Genomic DNA, 17533 nt, shown 5'->3' on the forward strand with positions numbered 1-17533 from the left:
CTGAGTGGCTTTATCTCACAGCTCACTGAGGTGCACATTCTGAGTAGGATCAACACCAGAGTGGTTGTTGTCAAGAGAGCAGCTCTTACTAGTGGTCTCTAGGCCTTACCTAAGCAGGGAACTGTTGAATCCTAGATTTTCCTCATTATAAGGACTCACCATCCTCTGGCACATTCCTTCCCACTCAGGAGATCTTCTAGAATAGAGCTCTCAGCTTCCTCACTGCCTAGCCATGCTCTTAGTGGTCATTCTGCTGCTTGGAATGTTCTTCACACTGAGTAAGTATAATAATATTGTTTCCCTGCTCGCGTCTCCGTACAAGGAACATTGTTCCAATCGGAATCTAAATAGAGACTCTGTCTCATTACAGGTAGATCTGTTCTGGTCTCACTAACAGAGTGTTGATGTTGCAGGAGGAACCAGAGCCCAGTCGGTGACCCAGCTTGATGGCCACATCATTGTCTCTGAAGAAGCCCCTCTGGAACTGAAGTGCAACTATTCCTATAGTGGAGTTCCTTCTCTCTTCTGGTATGTCCAATACCGTAGCCAAAGCCTCCAGCTTCTCCTCAAGGACCTAACAGAGGCCTCCCAGGTTAAAGGCATCAATGGTTTTGAGGCTGAATTTAAGAAGAGCGAAACCTCCTTCTACCTGAGGAAGCGGTCAGCCCATGTGAGCGATGCTGCTGAGTACTCCTGTGCTGCGGGTGACACGGTGCTTGGGACTGCAGGAGTTGCTGAACACAAACTTCCTGAGACACTGAGGTTTTCAGCAACTCAAGGGCACAGCCTGACATGTTTGTATCAAGGTCTCTCATTTGATGAAAGTGAGAAAGGTGGAAGAACAGAGCCATGAGGAGTGCTTGACTCCAGAGAAGAAACAGAGACTTCAACACGTTCCTTCTTTTACTACTGGGTCACATCAGACAAGACCTAGAAGAGACAGACTTGTATGACTATTCTCCTTCTGCTTGGAAATACCGCACTGAAGAGGGTCAAGATTTTAAATTAATGTGACCAGTACTGGACTCCTGATCTTTCTCCTTCTCACTGCCAACATGCTGCTTCTATTACCTTTTGTTTTTCAATCGACAGCATCTCATTCTTTCAGAATCTCTGCCCATAGCCTCAGAGTTATCTTTGACTCTTATTTTTTCTTTCACTATTCACATCGAATCCATCAAGAAATTCAGTTGACCCTAACTGAAAGATTGACCCATAGTTTGACCACTGCTATCTCTTTGGTCAAGCCACCCTCATCTCAATGAATTACCGTAATAGTCTTCTAAATGCTTTCCCTGCTTGTCCTCCTACAGAACATTCTTAATACAGCAGCCAATGAGATCTTTCAAATATAGATAGGTCACTCATCTGCTCCAATCCTTGCAATAGCTTCCCATTTCTCTTAGAGTAACATCAAAGTACTTACAGTGACCTGTAAGAATGCATGATCTATCTCTCATTACATTTTTAAAACACCAACAGAAAAATAACTTTGGCAACCCTGAATTCTATACCAGTAAAAATATCACAAAGAAATTATAGTAAAGACATTCTCGAAAGGAAAACTGAGAGAATTCATTGTGAGCAGACCTGCTATAAAAGAAGTCCTAAAGGAAGTTATTCAGGCTGAAGGGAAAGGATACCAGAGGAAAATTTGCAACTTCAAATACGGAGGAAGAACAACAGAAATGGTAAATATATGATAAGATACAAGAAACTAGTTTTCATTTCTCTTTTACAATCAGCTTTATTGAGGTATAAGTTATATCCAAAAACTATATATATTTAATATATGCAATTTGATGAGTTTGGACATATGCATACAACCGTGAAACCATCATCACAATCAAGGCAATAGACATGTTTGTTACCTCTAAAAGTTTCCTTGTGACTCTTTGTTTTTGTTGTTATTGCTGCTGTTGTTGTTGTAAGAAAAATTAACATGAGATTTACCCTCAATAAATTTTTAAGTGCTCAAGCCTGTATTGTTAACCATGGACACTATGTTGTATAGCAGATCTTTAGAACTTATTTTTACATAACTAAAACTTTAAAACCATTGAACAACAACTCCCAATTTCTCCCTCCCCCCAGTCCCTGGAAACCATTATTTTATTCTCTGCTTCTATGAATTTGACTATTTTAGATACCTCAAATAAGTGTAATCATGCATTATTTGTCCATCTGTGACTGGGTTATTTCACCTAGCATAATCTCCTCCAAGTTCAATCGTGTTGTCACAAATGGCAGGATATTCTTCTTTTTCAAGACCAAGTAATGTTTAATTGTATGAATATACCACAATTTATTTATTTATTTCTCACTAATCTTTCTTTTCCATATCTTGCATATTGTAATACCACATGCAGAAGAATAAAATTGAACACCATACACAAAAACTTACTCAAAATTAATTAAAGACTTAAGCATGATACCTGAAAGTGTGAAACTACTAGACGAACACGTAGAGAAAAAGCTTCATAATATTGGACTTGACAATGATTTCTTGGGCATGACACCAAAAGCACAGACAACAAAAGCAAAAATAGACCCATGATATTACATCAAACTAAAAAGCTTCTGTACAGCAATGGAGCAATTTATGGAAAGGGAGAAATATTTGCAAACCATATATTGATAAGTGGCTAATATACAAAATATGCAAGTAACCATAAAACTCAGTAAAAAAAAAAAAAAAAAGTTTAAAATGGGCAAAAGACCAAATAGACATTTCTCCCAAGAAGACAGACAAATAGCGAACAGGTATATGAAAAGGTATTCAGTATCACTAATCATCAGGGAAATGCAAATCAAAACCACAATGAGATGTCATCTTAACAAATGTTAAGATGACCATTATTTTTTTTAAAGTTAAGTATAGGTAAGGCTGTGGCAAAACTGAAATCCTTGTACAGTGTTCTTGGGTATGTAAAATGGTGCAGCTGCTATAGAAGACATTATGGAATTCCTTAAAAAATTTTAAATATAACTACCATATAATCCCACAACCCCACCCCTGGGTATATATCCAAGAGAACTGAAATCAGGATCTCAAATAGATATCTGTATTTCCATATTAATTTAAGCATTATTCACAAAAATTTCTCTTCTTAATTTATTTAAAATGCATAGACTGTTGAAATAAAATGTTATAAAATTCCCCGTTGGGGTTTTCAAAGTCTAAAGATGGAAGGCATGTGACAACTATAACATGAAGGAATGAGGGTAAAGTAACCTAAATACAATTTCTATATTTTTCATGAAGCAGTATAAATAAATATAAACAGATTGTGAAAGATTAAATAGTAAGCATAGTAGTAGTAGGCAATAGTAATAGAAACCATTAAAAACATAATACAAAAAGAAATAGTCAAAAATCAAACAGATACATTATAATAGAATAAAAAGAGACCAAAACAAAGGGCAGAAGTGGAAAATGAATACTGAAGTAACAGACTTAAATACAACCATATTAATAGTTGCATTAAATGTAAATGGTCTAAGCACAGATATTTAAAGACAGAGATTGTCAGTATGGATTTTTTTCTTAAAGAAGACCCGTCTACATACAAACTCACTTTAAATACAATGACAAAGATTAAAAGTAAAAGAATGGAAAAAGAGATCCATGAAAACACTAATCAAAAGAAATCTGGAAGAGCTATATTAACATCAGACAAATGACACTTCAGAAAAAGCAATATTAAAGAAATAAAGTGAAATATTACATAATTATAAAATTTTAAACATCACTAAAAAAATGTTTAAAGTGCTTGTACCTACCAACAAAGCTTCAAAATATTTGAAGCTAAAATTGTTAGAACTAAAAGAAAAATAGACAAAACCGCTATTACACTTGGAGACTTAAACCCTTTGTGTTCAGTAAATAATAGAATAAGTATTACAGTTAGAGAATCAGCAATGATGCAACAGACCTGCTCCACACTATTATACTGACATTTATGGAACACTCCACTAAACAACAGAAAGCACATAAAGCCATGCTTAGAAGAAAATTTGTAACAGTAAACATTTACATTAGAAAAAGAAAAAAATCAATAATTTTATTTTTTGCTTCTGTGTGTCCCCAGTGATGATGTCCTGCATAGAAAAAAAATAATCCTAGCAATCCAAGAAACTCTGTTTTTGAGTTCAGGCAAACAAGAGTATTTTCTGCTGTTACTGCACCAGGTACCCAACTGGAAAATGATATATCTCATATTTTATATTGCTCTCCTATGCTCAAAGATTAAAATGAGATTAGTTCTATTTATATCACATGTCACAGTTCTGGAGGAGGTTATGAGCCTTCCTATTATAATAATGATATCAGAAGGGGTACAAGATAAGTTTAGTCCTTCATCTTTTAAAAAAATATATCAGTTATGAAGATTGTTTGCCACGAAATGAATTCTGTTATACACATGATAAATTATATAGGACATTATAGGGTACCTTACAATACATCTGCATATTTTCACACAAGGTGAGATATCACTAATTATTAAATGGAACTATGCCACTATGTTTTTCTTTAGCTTTTCAAGGGATAAGCACAAGAACATTCAAGTTATGCAGTGGGTCAAGCCTAAGAACAAATGGGAAACCTGATAGAATAAAGACTCAGGCTAGGTTCTGGACTAGCTGGGACTAACATATCATAAGTCCATAAGTGCAGAATGAACTGGATGTGAGGAGTGTGTAACCCTTCTCCATTTCAACGTGCCCACCTTTTGCTTTATTTTTCGCTGAATGCCTCTCAATATAACAATGTAACAACACATTGACATCTCATTTAAGTGTCAGAAGCATTATGGGACATGATAGAAGGAACAATCAGCTTTTCTGTGTCCTATTTGATCTTTGAGAGTATAAAAATCTGACTTTTTCTGTGGGCAGGTATAGAGGGAGCATATGATAATTTTGTGTACTTTCTGCTCAATTTTTCTGTAAACATAAAACTGCTCTAAAATAGTCTATTAACTTTGAAAAATCAATTTTAGTATAGAAGCTAAAAAGAAAAAAGAAAAATCAATTCAATGAGCTCAATCTCATAGAAAATATTTACTACAGCCAGCTCGGATTATTTCTTAGTTTCCTGCCTTGTGTACTCTCTTCAACTTTTTGTGTTGGTGCTTCTTTGGTTTATGCACTTACTATGCAGCATGCATTATGTAAAATTTTGCATATATTATATAATTTAAGTATACTAACATGAAAGTAGAAATAACTTCTGTTAGGAAAAGAAATATAATAAGTAATTTAAAAGAATAAGTTTATGGATTGGATAGGGTGTGTAGAACTCTCAACTCTGTCATTATTTGAATTATAGTAGAAAAGTTAACAAACATCTTAAATTTCAATTTTATCATCTGCTTACAGGAGATCATCATGATCATCCTGTCAGAAGTTGTTCCAATTATCAAATAATAAAATATCTTTCAAGGGCTTAGCTCATATTCTAGCACAATGTAAACATTTAATAAATTATTATAGGTAAAGAAATGGAGGCCCAGAAAACATAACTAATTTTGCTCATAATCAGAAACCTAGTACATTATAGGAAGAACACTGAGTTTTGAAATCCTAGCTATAAAATTTAAGCCAAATATCTTCAACTTATGATATCACTGATTTATTCTCTTGAATACATTTATTGGGAGTAAAAGATGAGCAGCTAGAGAAAAGTAGAGGAAAAGAGAGAAACCAGGGGAAGCACTTTGAAACCACCAAACATGTATTATCTCTTCAGATATTCAATCACACAGATAGGCATACTCCTTGATGGCCATTTGTACCAGGGCTGCAGGACTTGATAAAAGAGAACCTACAAAAACATTCTGTAACCTTCAATTGATTTGTTGCCCTAGATCTGGTCCGCATCTCTCTACAAGGTTATAAATGTAATGTTCTTTTCAGCTGTTTCTCCTTGTATTAATGAAATGGAAAATCCTTTCTCTTCTGTCCTGACACAGCCCTGATTATTAACTGGAGTCACAATATTTTTCTTTCTATTGTTATACAAACTGTGTGGAAAGTATTCTCTTATTCTCAAGACTATGATTTAATCCAATTAGTAAGAGGGAAGATCAGGACAGTTAGCTTGATTTTTCCATTATTCAGTAGATGGGCCTTTATATAAATGAAGCAGGAGACTGGCAGTTTACTCCTATACTGTGTGAGCTTCCTTTCATTAAGACCTCGGTGTCTTACAGCTTCTCATGACTCTTCTCTCTCCCACTGTCACCTTCTATAGCAGCAGCCTCTTTCCTGGCAGATCTTAATGTGGGAATTAAAAAAGGATTGATGTGTCCATGTATTACCACAGACAGATTGATAGGGTCAGGCTAGAAAGAATTATGTAGAAAAACTCGGTGATAAAAGCAAAAGGCAGAATGGGATGTACAGCTGAGCCAGAAAATACAAGGCAAGAAAAGATAACAGAGATTGAATGCCCATAAAAGTCCTTATTTCTGTGCTAGGGCTCTGTGACTTCAGGTACAACAGAGAACACATGAGATCCTAAGGAAAGAGTGTATGTACTGGGCGTTGGAGGCCTGTGAGTACCATCAGAACTTCCTGAGTTTCTTCCAAATGTCCTTTCTTCAGTAGGTATATCTCTGAAGCACCTGTGTGTTGAATGAAGAATTACCTAAAGGGCTGAATCTTTCTCTTCTTACCTTTTCTCTAGTCAGTGCCAGACTTTAGGGTATGTGTGCTCTGGGATCACAGACCTCATTGAAAACAAATCCCAGTATCCCAGTATGGCTTCCATTCTAGTGGGAATGGGAAGGCAGGCCCCCATTGTGCTCCTCTCCTGGGGATGAATGTTCACTGAGGTTCTGCAGTACCTCTATGCCATGGCTCTCCTTTAGTCCTGGAAACAGCATTCAGACTCCAGTCTGTCATAGCAGTCACTGAGGATCTTACAGCCAGCTCAGCAACAAAAAAAAACATAGTCTGGGGCTCATAGCATCCCTTCCAAAGACTAGATTTTCTGATTTCAGGTACAAGATTCTTGTGACGAATGACAAAAACAATTTGTCAATTCTTCCGAACAGAAGGTCCAGCAACCTGAACCTCCCAGGGTGGACCAGAGAGATGCTGTTGTATATGACTATGCTCTGAGAGGCATGAGAGTGACAAATGAGGCTGCTACCGTGTGACAGCCCTATGACAAAAATGAAAATGATGGCAGCCTTGGAAGGCAGTTGAAGAAAACATACATAAAACACACTAGCAAGAACAGAATGCTTACTCTTTCTTTTTGATAAGAAAGCCCATCTGTCATACGCTTCCTTTGTCTAGGGACCAGGTTACAATAATAATGATGATAATGATATTAAAATACATCATTTAATATCATTTTCATTAGTAATAAATAAAAAACAAGATCAAGTAAGTAAGCATGAAATTCAAGTAATTAGAAGAAAAACTAAATCTAAGGAAATCATGAAAATGGTACAGATAAATGTATAAGCATAACTAAATTATGAGAAAAAAGAAAAAATAGAATTGGACAATTTTTTAAAAACTGAATCATGAAAAAATTAGATTAACTCTTCTTTTGTTGAGGTAATTATTCAAAAAAGAGAGAACCTATGTAATAGGTATTATACAGGTGTATAGACACATTTATATATACATTATATAGTTTTCTATCATTTTGTCATCTTAATTTATGTTTTAGTTCTCCATGTGTTTCTCCTTCCTTCACCTCTTTTCAAGCAGGTGGTGTTTCTGCGCTTCAACATGTAAGTGATGAGGCCTGGGAAGACAGAAAGCTGTGTTGCCTGTAGAGTCTTCTGGCTTGTTTTGAAAAATCTAATTTCATTGAGGAATAATAGAGTTTATGGAAGTGGGAGAGGTGGAAGGAGATTTTTGGTGATAAATAGAAAAGAGAATGGCTTTTCCAGGAGAGAATAAAGAGAGGTCTGTGGGTCCTGGGCATCAGGGAACATGTCGTTGTTTCTTGACAACTCTCTGAGAATTAGTAAGACTCAAGAGTGGGATGGCTGTTTGATAATTAGAAAGAGTTCCCAGGCTTGCAAAAGATTTTGGGGACTCCATAAACCTGAAAAACAGAAACCTTCCGCTTGGAATACACAGGTAACATGAATAGTTTATAACATATTGGATAAGAAGGCTATGTTTGTGATTCCACTCACAGACCATAGTGACACCATTTATAGTTAAATTGGCTTGTGAGAATGATTACTGGGCAAAGAATAGAACTTGTCTTGTTTGTCTTTATAATCACACACACAGGTCTGTCTCTTTGAAGCATTAGATCTCAACAGTTCTTAAGTTTGGATATTGGGCCAGGACAGATGAAGAAGACCTGGGGATCCCTCAGCTCAGCTCTCGTGGCTTCACATTGGATGTGAGCACAGAGGCTGTCAAAGACTTTTCCCAACAGGCTAAGGGATAGGGCAAACAGTCATGCTCATTGTGGATTACTCATAGTTCCCTATGAGAAAGGCATAAAAAGGATGTAAATTCTGTAGTAATCCTGAATTTACAATCTTATGCAGTTCTGCCCATCAATAGGGAGCAGAGTTCTTGATCTCTGCATGCCAAAGGGGGAAAGAAGATCAAAGCCTCTTTTCATGCTTTAACAGGTATTAGCAAAATTCTGAGAAGGATTGCCAATATCCTGTTCATAATGAATCTAAACTGGAGTGAAGAGGAGGTAAGAGTTCTCCTTACTAATAAGGAGGTAGAGATTCCTCCACCCTTCAGTCTTCCAGTCTGAGGCTCAGCCACCTACCTCTTTGTGCTATGTTCTTTTGGCACCTGCAGCCTGTCCCCAGTGGTGCTGCTAGGCTTATGGCTCCCAGTGTCAAGGCAGCAAACTTATTCTCAACAGGTGTATAGGGAGGGGCAAACTCAGTGAATCAAATATTTTTAATATTCTGAAAAAATGATCTGGAAATACAAACATATAACATTTAATAAATATTATTTATAAATTATATGAACCATTATCAACTTCTCTTACTCTGCCTTAGCCATGTCAGTAACTCAGTTATTCTCTCTCATTTCTTGGCATTATATGATACTCAAGATTATTCAAGTACGTACGTTGGCCTATAATAGTTGCTTTTCTGTTTCTATCCCCAAAATGTTGGTTATATTATCTTATTTTTTGCTCCTACATAAATGCGACCTACAACATAAGCAGTCCCCACTTACACACACACTTGTGCTTAAATCTCAATAATCTCCTACTAGTGAATGCAGTGCAGATCTCTTTAATTTATGCTTACTTTTTTCCAGTTTCTTCCATTTCAACAATGTGCACATTTTGTTTTTTGTGCCACCTCACAATTTTTCTTTCCTGACTCTGTTTCCTTGAGAGGATCAGGCAAGAGGAAACTGACTTCTCTCGTCTATCCATACCTACTCTGTGATCTTAGATAGGCTTCTTCCTCTAGCATATGGAGACAATTTTACCTACTCTACCTCCTGCAGGATTATTCTGAATTATCTTCCAAAATGAAGATTTCTTTGCATCAAATAATATAGAACTGGGAAAGAATTATATAAATGATGAGATGAGCCTCATTGTGTGGGTGAAGTAAAATGTAGACTATTTCTGAAATGGATTGTATATTAAATTGCAATCTGGTTAGAGGTTTAAATCACTAAAGAGGTAGTTATTCATATAAAACCGACTTAAAGTTGCTTTGATAAATTAATCAGGAACACAGACCAGTTAATTAATTTATAACACCTGTTAACATCCAAAGAACTTAAACCTTTCTTCTCAAAATTAAGCTCTAACCATTTACACTATAGTCATTTTAAGAATTTTAGGATTATGGGCCAGGCACGGTGGCTCACGCTTATAATCCTAACACTTTGGGAGGCCGAGGCAGGTGGATCACCTGAGGTCAGGAGTTCGAGACCAGCCTGGCCAACATGGCAAAACCCTGTCTCTACTAAAAAATACAAAAATTAGCCAGGCGTGGCAGTGGGCACCTGTAATCCCAGCTACTCGGGAGGCTGAGGCAGGAGAATCGCTTGAACCTGGGAGGCAGAGGTTGTAGTGAGCTGAGATCGTGTCACTGCACTCCAGCCTGGGCAACAAAGCAAGACCCCATCTCAAAAAAAAAAAAAGAAAGAATTTTAGGAGTATGTAAAGCTACTAATTGGCTTACAGAAACTGACTAAAATAGGAGGTCTTTTCCTTGGAAGGAAAAGATGTAATAATCTCAGTTTTGGATAAAATTGGGTAGAACAGATTTCCCTACAATGGTTAAAGGGATAAAAACACAAGATATCCCCAGCATCTACATTACAGACTTAAATTAAGGAAGTAAAAATATCTCAGTAGTTGAGCTGAGGAAGTGGGTCAAGGATATGAATATCCACAGATGCTGACAAGGGAAATATATGTTATATTCATAAAATTCAAAGTAATTAAAATAGATAAGTATACATGTCCACTTAGGTTAGATGTTAATTCTTAATAATTAACATAATGATCTGAGGCTGTGTACCACTTCTACATCTCAAACTTTGATGTGGATTCCCCGGGGATCTTGTTAAAGTATAGATTATGATTCAGTAGGGTCTGAAATTCTGCATTTCTAATAAGCTCCAAGGTCATATTGAAGCTGCTATTCTGCTGAGCAAGGTTTCCACTATCTGAGAGGCAGTATTCCACAGGAGCTAAGTGGGTCCACTCTTTAGCCACACTGCCTAGATTAGAAGCCTGTCTGCCCGCTTACTAACTGGATGATTATGGGAAGATTAATGAACTTCTCTGTGTCTCAGTTTTTTCATCTGAAAAATGAGAATAATGTTAACTTTCTCCAGTGATGTTGTGAAGAATAAATGTGTTGATTTATATGAAGTGTTTAGAAAAGTCAACAGTATTGTTAATTGTATATATTGTTTGTCAAGCTTGCCATATCGAAAATATCTATGTGTTTTTGACTGTCTACTAAATACCTATGTGTTTTGATTGATATCTAATTGGCTACTTGTGTACTAGTTGTTTAAAAAGGGACAAGGTGACTAATTATTGAGTTTTACGTAGTTGTTACACTTCTTCACATAACCCTTGTCACAGAACAATATAGTCACATATTCTGGGCATTTTTCACTTAGGATGAGTGTGGCTGATGAGGCTGATGTATTCTTGGATTTTTCTAGGTGATGATTCATCTGGGCTGGGCCTTTCATTAGGGCCTGTTGAGAAAGAATTGAAATAGTAAAGTTGAGCTTCAGGGAATCGTCTAAATAGATTGGTTGAAACACAGTCCGGTTTATATACATAATCTCAATGAAGCCTCAAGACATCCTTGTGGCATAAGTAATATAAGCCCCATTCAGCTCATTAGAAAACTATTACAGGAGTGGGTTAAGTAAATTGTTTGATGTGACCTAGCCAGTAAATGGCAATGATGGAGTAATAATATAAGTATGTCTGAATCCGGTATCAAGTCATTTAGGCAGAATTCATCACTTCTCTACCAAAAGAGTTAAGTGTTAAAAATATTTCTGAAAGTTTTCTCTTATATCCAAACTTTTTTATATTCAGTATTCTACTTGTCCTGGTGATCCTGAGCTCCCTTGAGGACATTGGTGGCACTAAGAAGAGGCTTACACAGAACTGGTGCCTTGAACTCAGTTTCCCCTCACCACCCTTATCACACTGGAGGCTACCCAGGGTGGACTTAGAGTGGAAGGAGAATTGTCCATGTGGACCACAGGCTCTCACCATGGAATGATTCTGGAGGACTTGATAGTGTGGCTAGAGGTTCTATTTTAAGCTCTGAGAAATGTGGAAAATCTCCTAGGGAGGTCAACAGTTGACCCTGGCCCTTTCCTCTCTGGTGCAACCTCCAAAGGGCTATTCTGTTTCTCTCGCTTGTCACTCAGCTCTACTTTATGTGTAAAGGCAGGTTGGATAGTCTCCAAATCTTTGTTGGGCTGCTCCTCTAAACCTTGGATGAAGTCTTTCTCTGTGGCCCCATTTTTAGCAGTTATTACATGTCCAATGTTTGCCTGTAATGCTGCTACAGGTCTTTTTTGACACATTAGTTTTGAAAATTGTTTTTGACAGCAGCTCTTTTGGACACTAAGGACCTGGAAGGCAGAGACCTTATCTTGTCGTGTTTATATCCCCCAAATCTAGTACATGGCCTGAAACTGTGTTTATTAAATGAAGAATGTGTTGGAAAATTAGATTCTGGAGAAAGGCTTGCTTAGAATATTTTAATCAGGAATGAACTTTGTACTTTTTTTGCCTATACTCCTATGGAGCCACATTTTTTCTAATTATATACCAAAAGGGATAATGGTACAGTTTGAGTGTGAGTGTTTTTATTTTCTTTTTTATATATTGATAACAAACTTTTTTTATAATGGGCACATTTGGGATAGAATATACTTCTATCCCAAATGAACATGAAACAAGCAAAACATTTCTTCAATAACTGACCAGAGATGATAGTGATTCCACTTCACCTTAGAATATGAATAACTAAATAGTGTGATTTAATTGTGTCATATATTATGAATAACAGAGCTCATGAGAAAATGAGCTATCATATATTTGAGGGAGCAGAATATGGCAGGGAAAGAGCAAAATCTCTTTCATCTGGATATTCATCATCCCAAGCCAAATCTTCATTAAACTTGGGTGCAAGAGCTATTAGGAAAGCTCTTGGGAGTTTTCTTTGAGACTTTGTGGTGTGGCTTCTGATGAACTGTTAATTTGGAGACTTCCATAAATGTAAATAAAATGGCATTAGGACAGTCCTCAAAAGCCAAAAGATGGAAGAGTGCAACCAAACCTGTCTCATTTGCAATTGCAGTGACGCCTTGTGGAAACAAAATTAATATCTGGAGTACAGTGGCTTTAAAGCAAGATCCTAGATCACTCTAAATAGCTGTTAATCAGAAAAAAAAAAGTTTCCAGTTGCTGGATATTCTAGATCTTCACTTCTAGATTCCAATTATTTAAGAGACCACAGAGCCTTTGTCACCAGGGCAGAGCCATTTGCTCTGATAAATGGGAACAAGATCTTACAATGAACACTGTTGATATGAACAACTAGTTTACTGAAGACGTGTCCTTCAACACAAAAAGAAACAAGAAAAAGAGAAGGGACAAGCAAATTGTTATCATCTTTGATTTCTCCTGTGTCTTCACCAAATCTTTTTGTAAACATTTTAGAGTGGTCAGGCATGGTGGCTCACACCTGTAATCCCAGCATTTTGGGAGGCTGAGGAGGGAGAATTGCTTGAGCCCATGAGTTCAAGACCAACCTGGGCAATACAGTCAGACCGCATCTCTATGAAAAAAATGATAAATTTTTAAAGAGGTTTTAGGATCACGTTAACATACTTTCTTTCCCACAAATCAGTTAATCTCAGAGTGCTCCTTAAGCTCACTCTCACATACCTTATTTCCAAGAGTACTGTAGTAGATTATAATATTATTTGATGACAACTATTTATTTCCCACCCTTGCCATGATTTAGTCAGAATATACTTCCCCTGACATTGTTGACTTTGGACTTGGCCATATGACTAGCTTTGACCAATGAAATGTGAGTGGATAGGAAGTACGCCACATCAAAGAAGAAACTAAATATATTCACGTATTTTGGCTCCTTCTATTTCTGCTCTGCATGTATCAGAATAGTCACTCTTTCAGCTTCTAATTCATAATGTCAAGCAGACTCAGTTCTGCATAGTTTAGGATGAAAAGATGACTCATAGAACAGACATGCTGTCTACTTGCAACAGGGCCTCAGAAATGCAGCTGACATGCAATTAACATACCATAGACAACAAATTTGTTGTTGTGAGGACTGACATTTTGAGATAGTTTCCACTGAGCCTTATCAGTCAGAACTGACTGATATATAAGTCATATCAATTCTATCTTTTAAAGATTTCTCTTATTCTGTCACTCCTTTTCAGTCTCCTTGTTACTATCCTGATCCAGGTTCTCATTATTTCTCACCTGGCTAATTGGAATAGCTTCTTAAGTATATCCTCTGCCACTTAGTTCATTCCTCTCCAGTCTATTACTACCTCTGGAGCTGTCCTGCTAAAACACATGTGTAATTAGATCACTAGCCTATTTCAGGACCTTCCACAGCTCTTCATTACCCAAAAGTAAAACTCAAGGTTTATTTGGCCATCTACACCACTACTCCCAGTAACTTTTTATCTTCATTCCTATCATTACCTCCATGATCTCTGAACTTCAGCCCATCAGATGACCTCACTCTAACACCTCCTTCTTTTGTATGTTATTTCTTTATAAACTTGGCAAAATTCTATGCAATCATGAAGGACCAGTAAACATGATATCTTTTAAAAAAAGATTTTTCCAAGTTATCTGTTAATAAATTATAGCTATTCCTTCCCCCTCTTTTAGCATTTTATAGTTTTGCAATAGCACAAACCCACCATGTTATGAATATTTTTTGGTTTTTATTTCCTCTCTAGCTCATGTTCCTCAAAGATAGAAACTTTTTCATGTTCATCTCTTCAATCTGAGTTGTTATTAATAATCCATGCCATGGAAGAAGCACTCAGAAAATGGGCCTACAGGTTGGCCCCAGTGCACTTTGACAAAGGCCCTTATTGAATGAGAGCTGGTTTATGCTTAGGTGTGCTGGAAACATTTTACTGTAGGGACACTTGAGGTGCCTGTACTTCATTATATCCTTCAGGCCAATTCATGACTATATTTCCTTTTGCTATACCCAGTAGTTCTCATTTAGAATAGAACCCCAGGAGGAAGATATGACTCCAGCCACACTGTTCTGGATTCCATCCTTTTTATAACGATGGAATCCAGAACAGAAAAATTCTGTGGCAGAATTTTTTTTCTGACTGAAAGCACAAGGAGATTCAAGCACTAAAAAAGATCATTCCATATTCCCAATCAGTATAATGACAATGATAGTTAATCCCAGTGTCAAGGAAATTTTCTTCTCATTCCCATCTTGAAGCTAAATCATTATTCTACTTTTCAGAGAAATGCATATTATATCTAAAGGGCTTGGGTTATGGGATTCCTCAAAGAAGCAGTCAATAGCTTGTAATCCTTGAGCAGCTCTTTTCTTGTTCCCATGAGCTCCACAGGCTGACCCCGTCTTTTTTAAGCCCCTTGAGGAATCTGGAGTCCCACATACCCCACTTACAGGTAAAATTTTTAAAAAGAAAATGCATATGCATTGTATTTTCTCATTTAACATATTAACAAATAGTCATATGGCTTATCTGACTATCTTTACTAATGAGTGTATGCAATGGTTGAAACAATTCTCTCGGTACACAAGATTTTGTGATATTTGAATACATACTACACCCACACCACAACATCTATATCCTTAAATCACTATACCAATGCACAAACACTTTACATATTAATTCATGATTATATGTTCACATCTTTCTGTCTAGTAACTGCTGGGTTACAAGAGTGAAAAAAAAAGCACAACCTTTTCCACAAGGAACTTGTAGATGAGCCCAACAAGTGCAATTACTAGATAATGTGATGAGGGCTTTGATAGGCATGAACCAGGGATCTAATAACAGAGTAATGCAGTAGAATATCAAAAAAGTATTCTAAATTAAATAATCTACAACAGAGTTGTTCATTTTTAATTTAGTAAAAATAGGTTTATGACACTCATGCTGTATGGCCCTGTAAATGTAGTATCATTTCATACCACATATGTCCCCCACTACAGTTACAGTTACTCAGATACTACATGGCTCAGCATGCTTGTTGAGGATACCAGAAATGATAAGATGATATTTTCATTATCTTCTATTATTCTTTTATTCTGGCTTTTAAATGATCAATGTTTAAAAGGATGTATTTTCCATTTTTTTTAATAAGGTCACAATAGTCTTTCTGTAACTGGACCCCGGTCCAGCTGCTCTCCACTTGAAAGCCAAACACAAGAGCCAAGGGTAGATGGGAAAAGCAGGTTTAATATGAGAGCCAGCAAACTGAGAAGATGGCAAACTAGCATTCTAAAGTACCATTTTACATTTTTAAATTCACCATGGGATTTTAAAAATGAAACGTAGGATGGGAGACATGCAGGAATGGTGCAGGGTGCAGGGTTTGTGTGTCTTGTTCTCGAGGCTATCTTGGGTAATTGCCCTTCTGGGGATCTGGAAGGTGTTATCTTGACTTCGGCCTGGTGGTGGTGGACAAATTGTTCACAAGTCCCCCTAAGCTTGATGATGCTTCAATAGGGACTGTGCCTGGTTTGTTTCAAGGTTTGACTCTGGGATTTCTTAAGCAAGAGAATAATTAGACAAGCATGCATTGCTGGCAAGGAGTGTCCAGAGGGGAAGAAATGAAGGGATGAGAGGGGAGGGAAGGAAGAAAAAGAAAGTGGGTGAGGTCCTCAGTCACATTTCTACTTTAATCTTGATATTTATGCATACCAAACGCAATTGGGAGAAACAGAGCATTATTGGAAATAAATCACTTTTCTATCTTTCCACAGGAGGGTAGTATTTCAAAAGGCAACATACATTTTGGGTTGGAGGAAGGGGTGGGTGGAGAGTGAATGATTCCATTGGCTGCCACACTGAGGCTCCTGCCTTTCTACAGAACTCAAAGTGGGTGGCAGCAAGCACTCTTCTAGCCCAGAGAAGCCTGTTCCAGAACGGGCTCTTTCAGGAGCAGCTAAAGTCAGGGGCCATGTCCACCATGTGATAGAAAGACAAGATGGTCCTGAAATTCTCCGTATCCATTCTTTGGATTCAGTTGGCATGTGAGTTGAAAAGGTTCCCAATTAAATTAACAGAAAATCCTAAAAAGATGGAAAATCCCTGATGGCAAGTTGTTTTATGGCAAAGTATGAAAGGAGAAATTATAAAAGATGGAAGAAAGGGGGAGAGCAAGGGAGGGAGGAGAAAGGAGTAAGGAGGGAGGAAAAATCATTTCAGGTTGGGAAACAATCCCTAATTCCCTTCCCTGGTTCCTTCTGCTCTGTTTCTAAACAGGGGTGAGCACCCAGCAGCTGGAGCAGAGCCCTCGGTTTCTAAGCATCCAAGAGGGAGAAAATTTCACTGTGTACTGCAACTCCTCAAGTGTTTTTTCCAGCTTACAATGGTACAGAGAGGACCCTGGGGAAGGTCCTGTCCTCCTGGTGACAGTAGTTAAGGGTGGAGAAGTGAAGAAGCTGAAGAGACTAACCTTTCAGTTTGGTGATGCAAGAAAGGACAGTTCTCTACACATCACTGCGGCCCAGCCTGGTGATACAGGCCTCTACCTCTGTGCAGGAGCACAGTGCTCTTGAGGCACCTGCTGCCTGCACCCAAACCCTGCTGCCAGCCCCAGTCACATGGCTGCCACATGCCTCCAGCTCCCCCTCGCACAGTTTATGGCATGAATAGAGAGAACAACCTCAGCCCCTCATGGAACCATTTCTGCTGCCTTTCCAGCAAACATTTTCCACACACACTGGAGGACAAGACCCTCTGCTATAACACAAATATCTGGAAATGCAGCCTGCTGTTAGGATCATTA

At 37.5% G+C, this 17533-nt stretch overlaps 2 gene segments (V, D, J or C); both read left to right on the forward strand.

Moving 5' to 3' along the window:
- The first annotated feature begins 232 nt into the window (after positions 1–232).
- Positions 233–853, forward strand: LOC129053911 (T cell receptor alpha variable 8-2-like). The segment is given in 2 exon segments: positions 233–278; positions 414–853. Coding segments are annotated over 2 exon segments (486 nt in total).
- A 15876-nt stretch (positions 854–16729) lies between these two features.
- On the forward strand, positions 16730–17303 carry LOC129053912 (T cell receptor alpha variable 27-like). The segment is given in 2 exon segments: positions 16730–16775; positions 17008–17303. Coding segments are annotated over 2 exon segments (342 nt in total).
- Positions 17304–17533: the final 230 nt, after the last annotated feature.

The sequence above is a fragment of the Pongo abelii genome, chromosome 15, assembly GCF_028885655.2.
Source record: "Pongo abelii isolate AG06213 chromosome 15, NHGRI_mPonAbe1-v2.0_pri, whole genome shotgun sequence".
NCBI lineage: Eukaryota > Metazoa > Chordata > Mammalia > Primates > Hominidae > Pongo > Pongo abelii.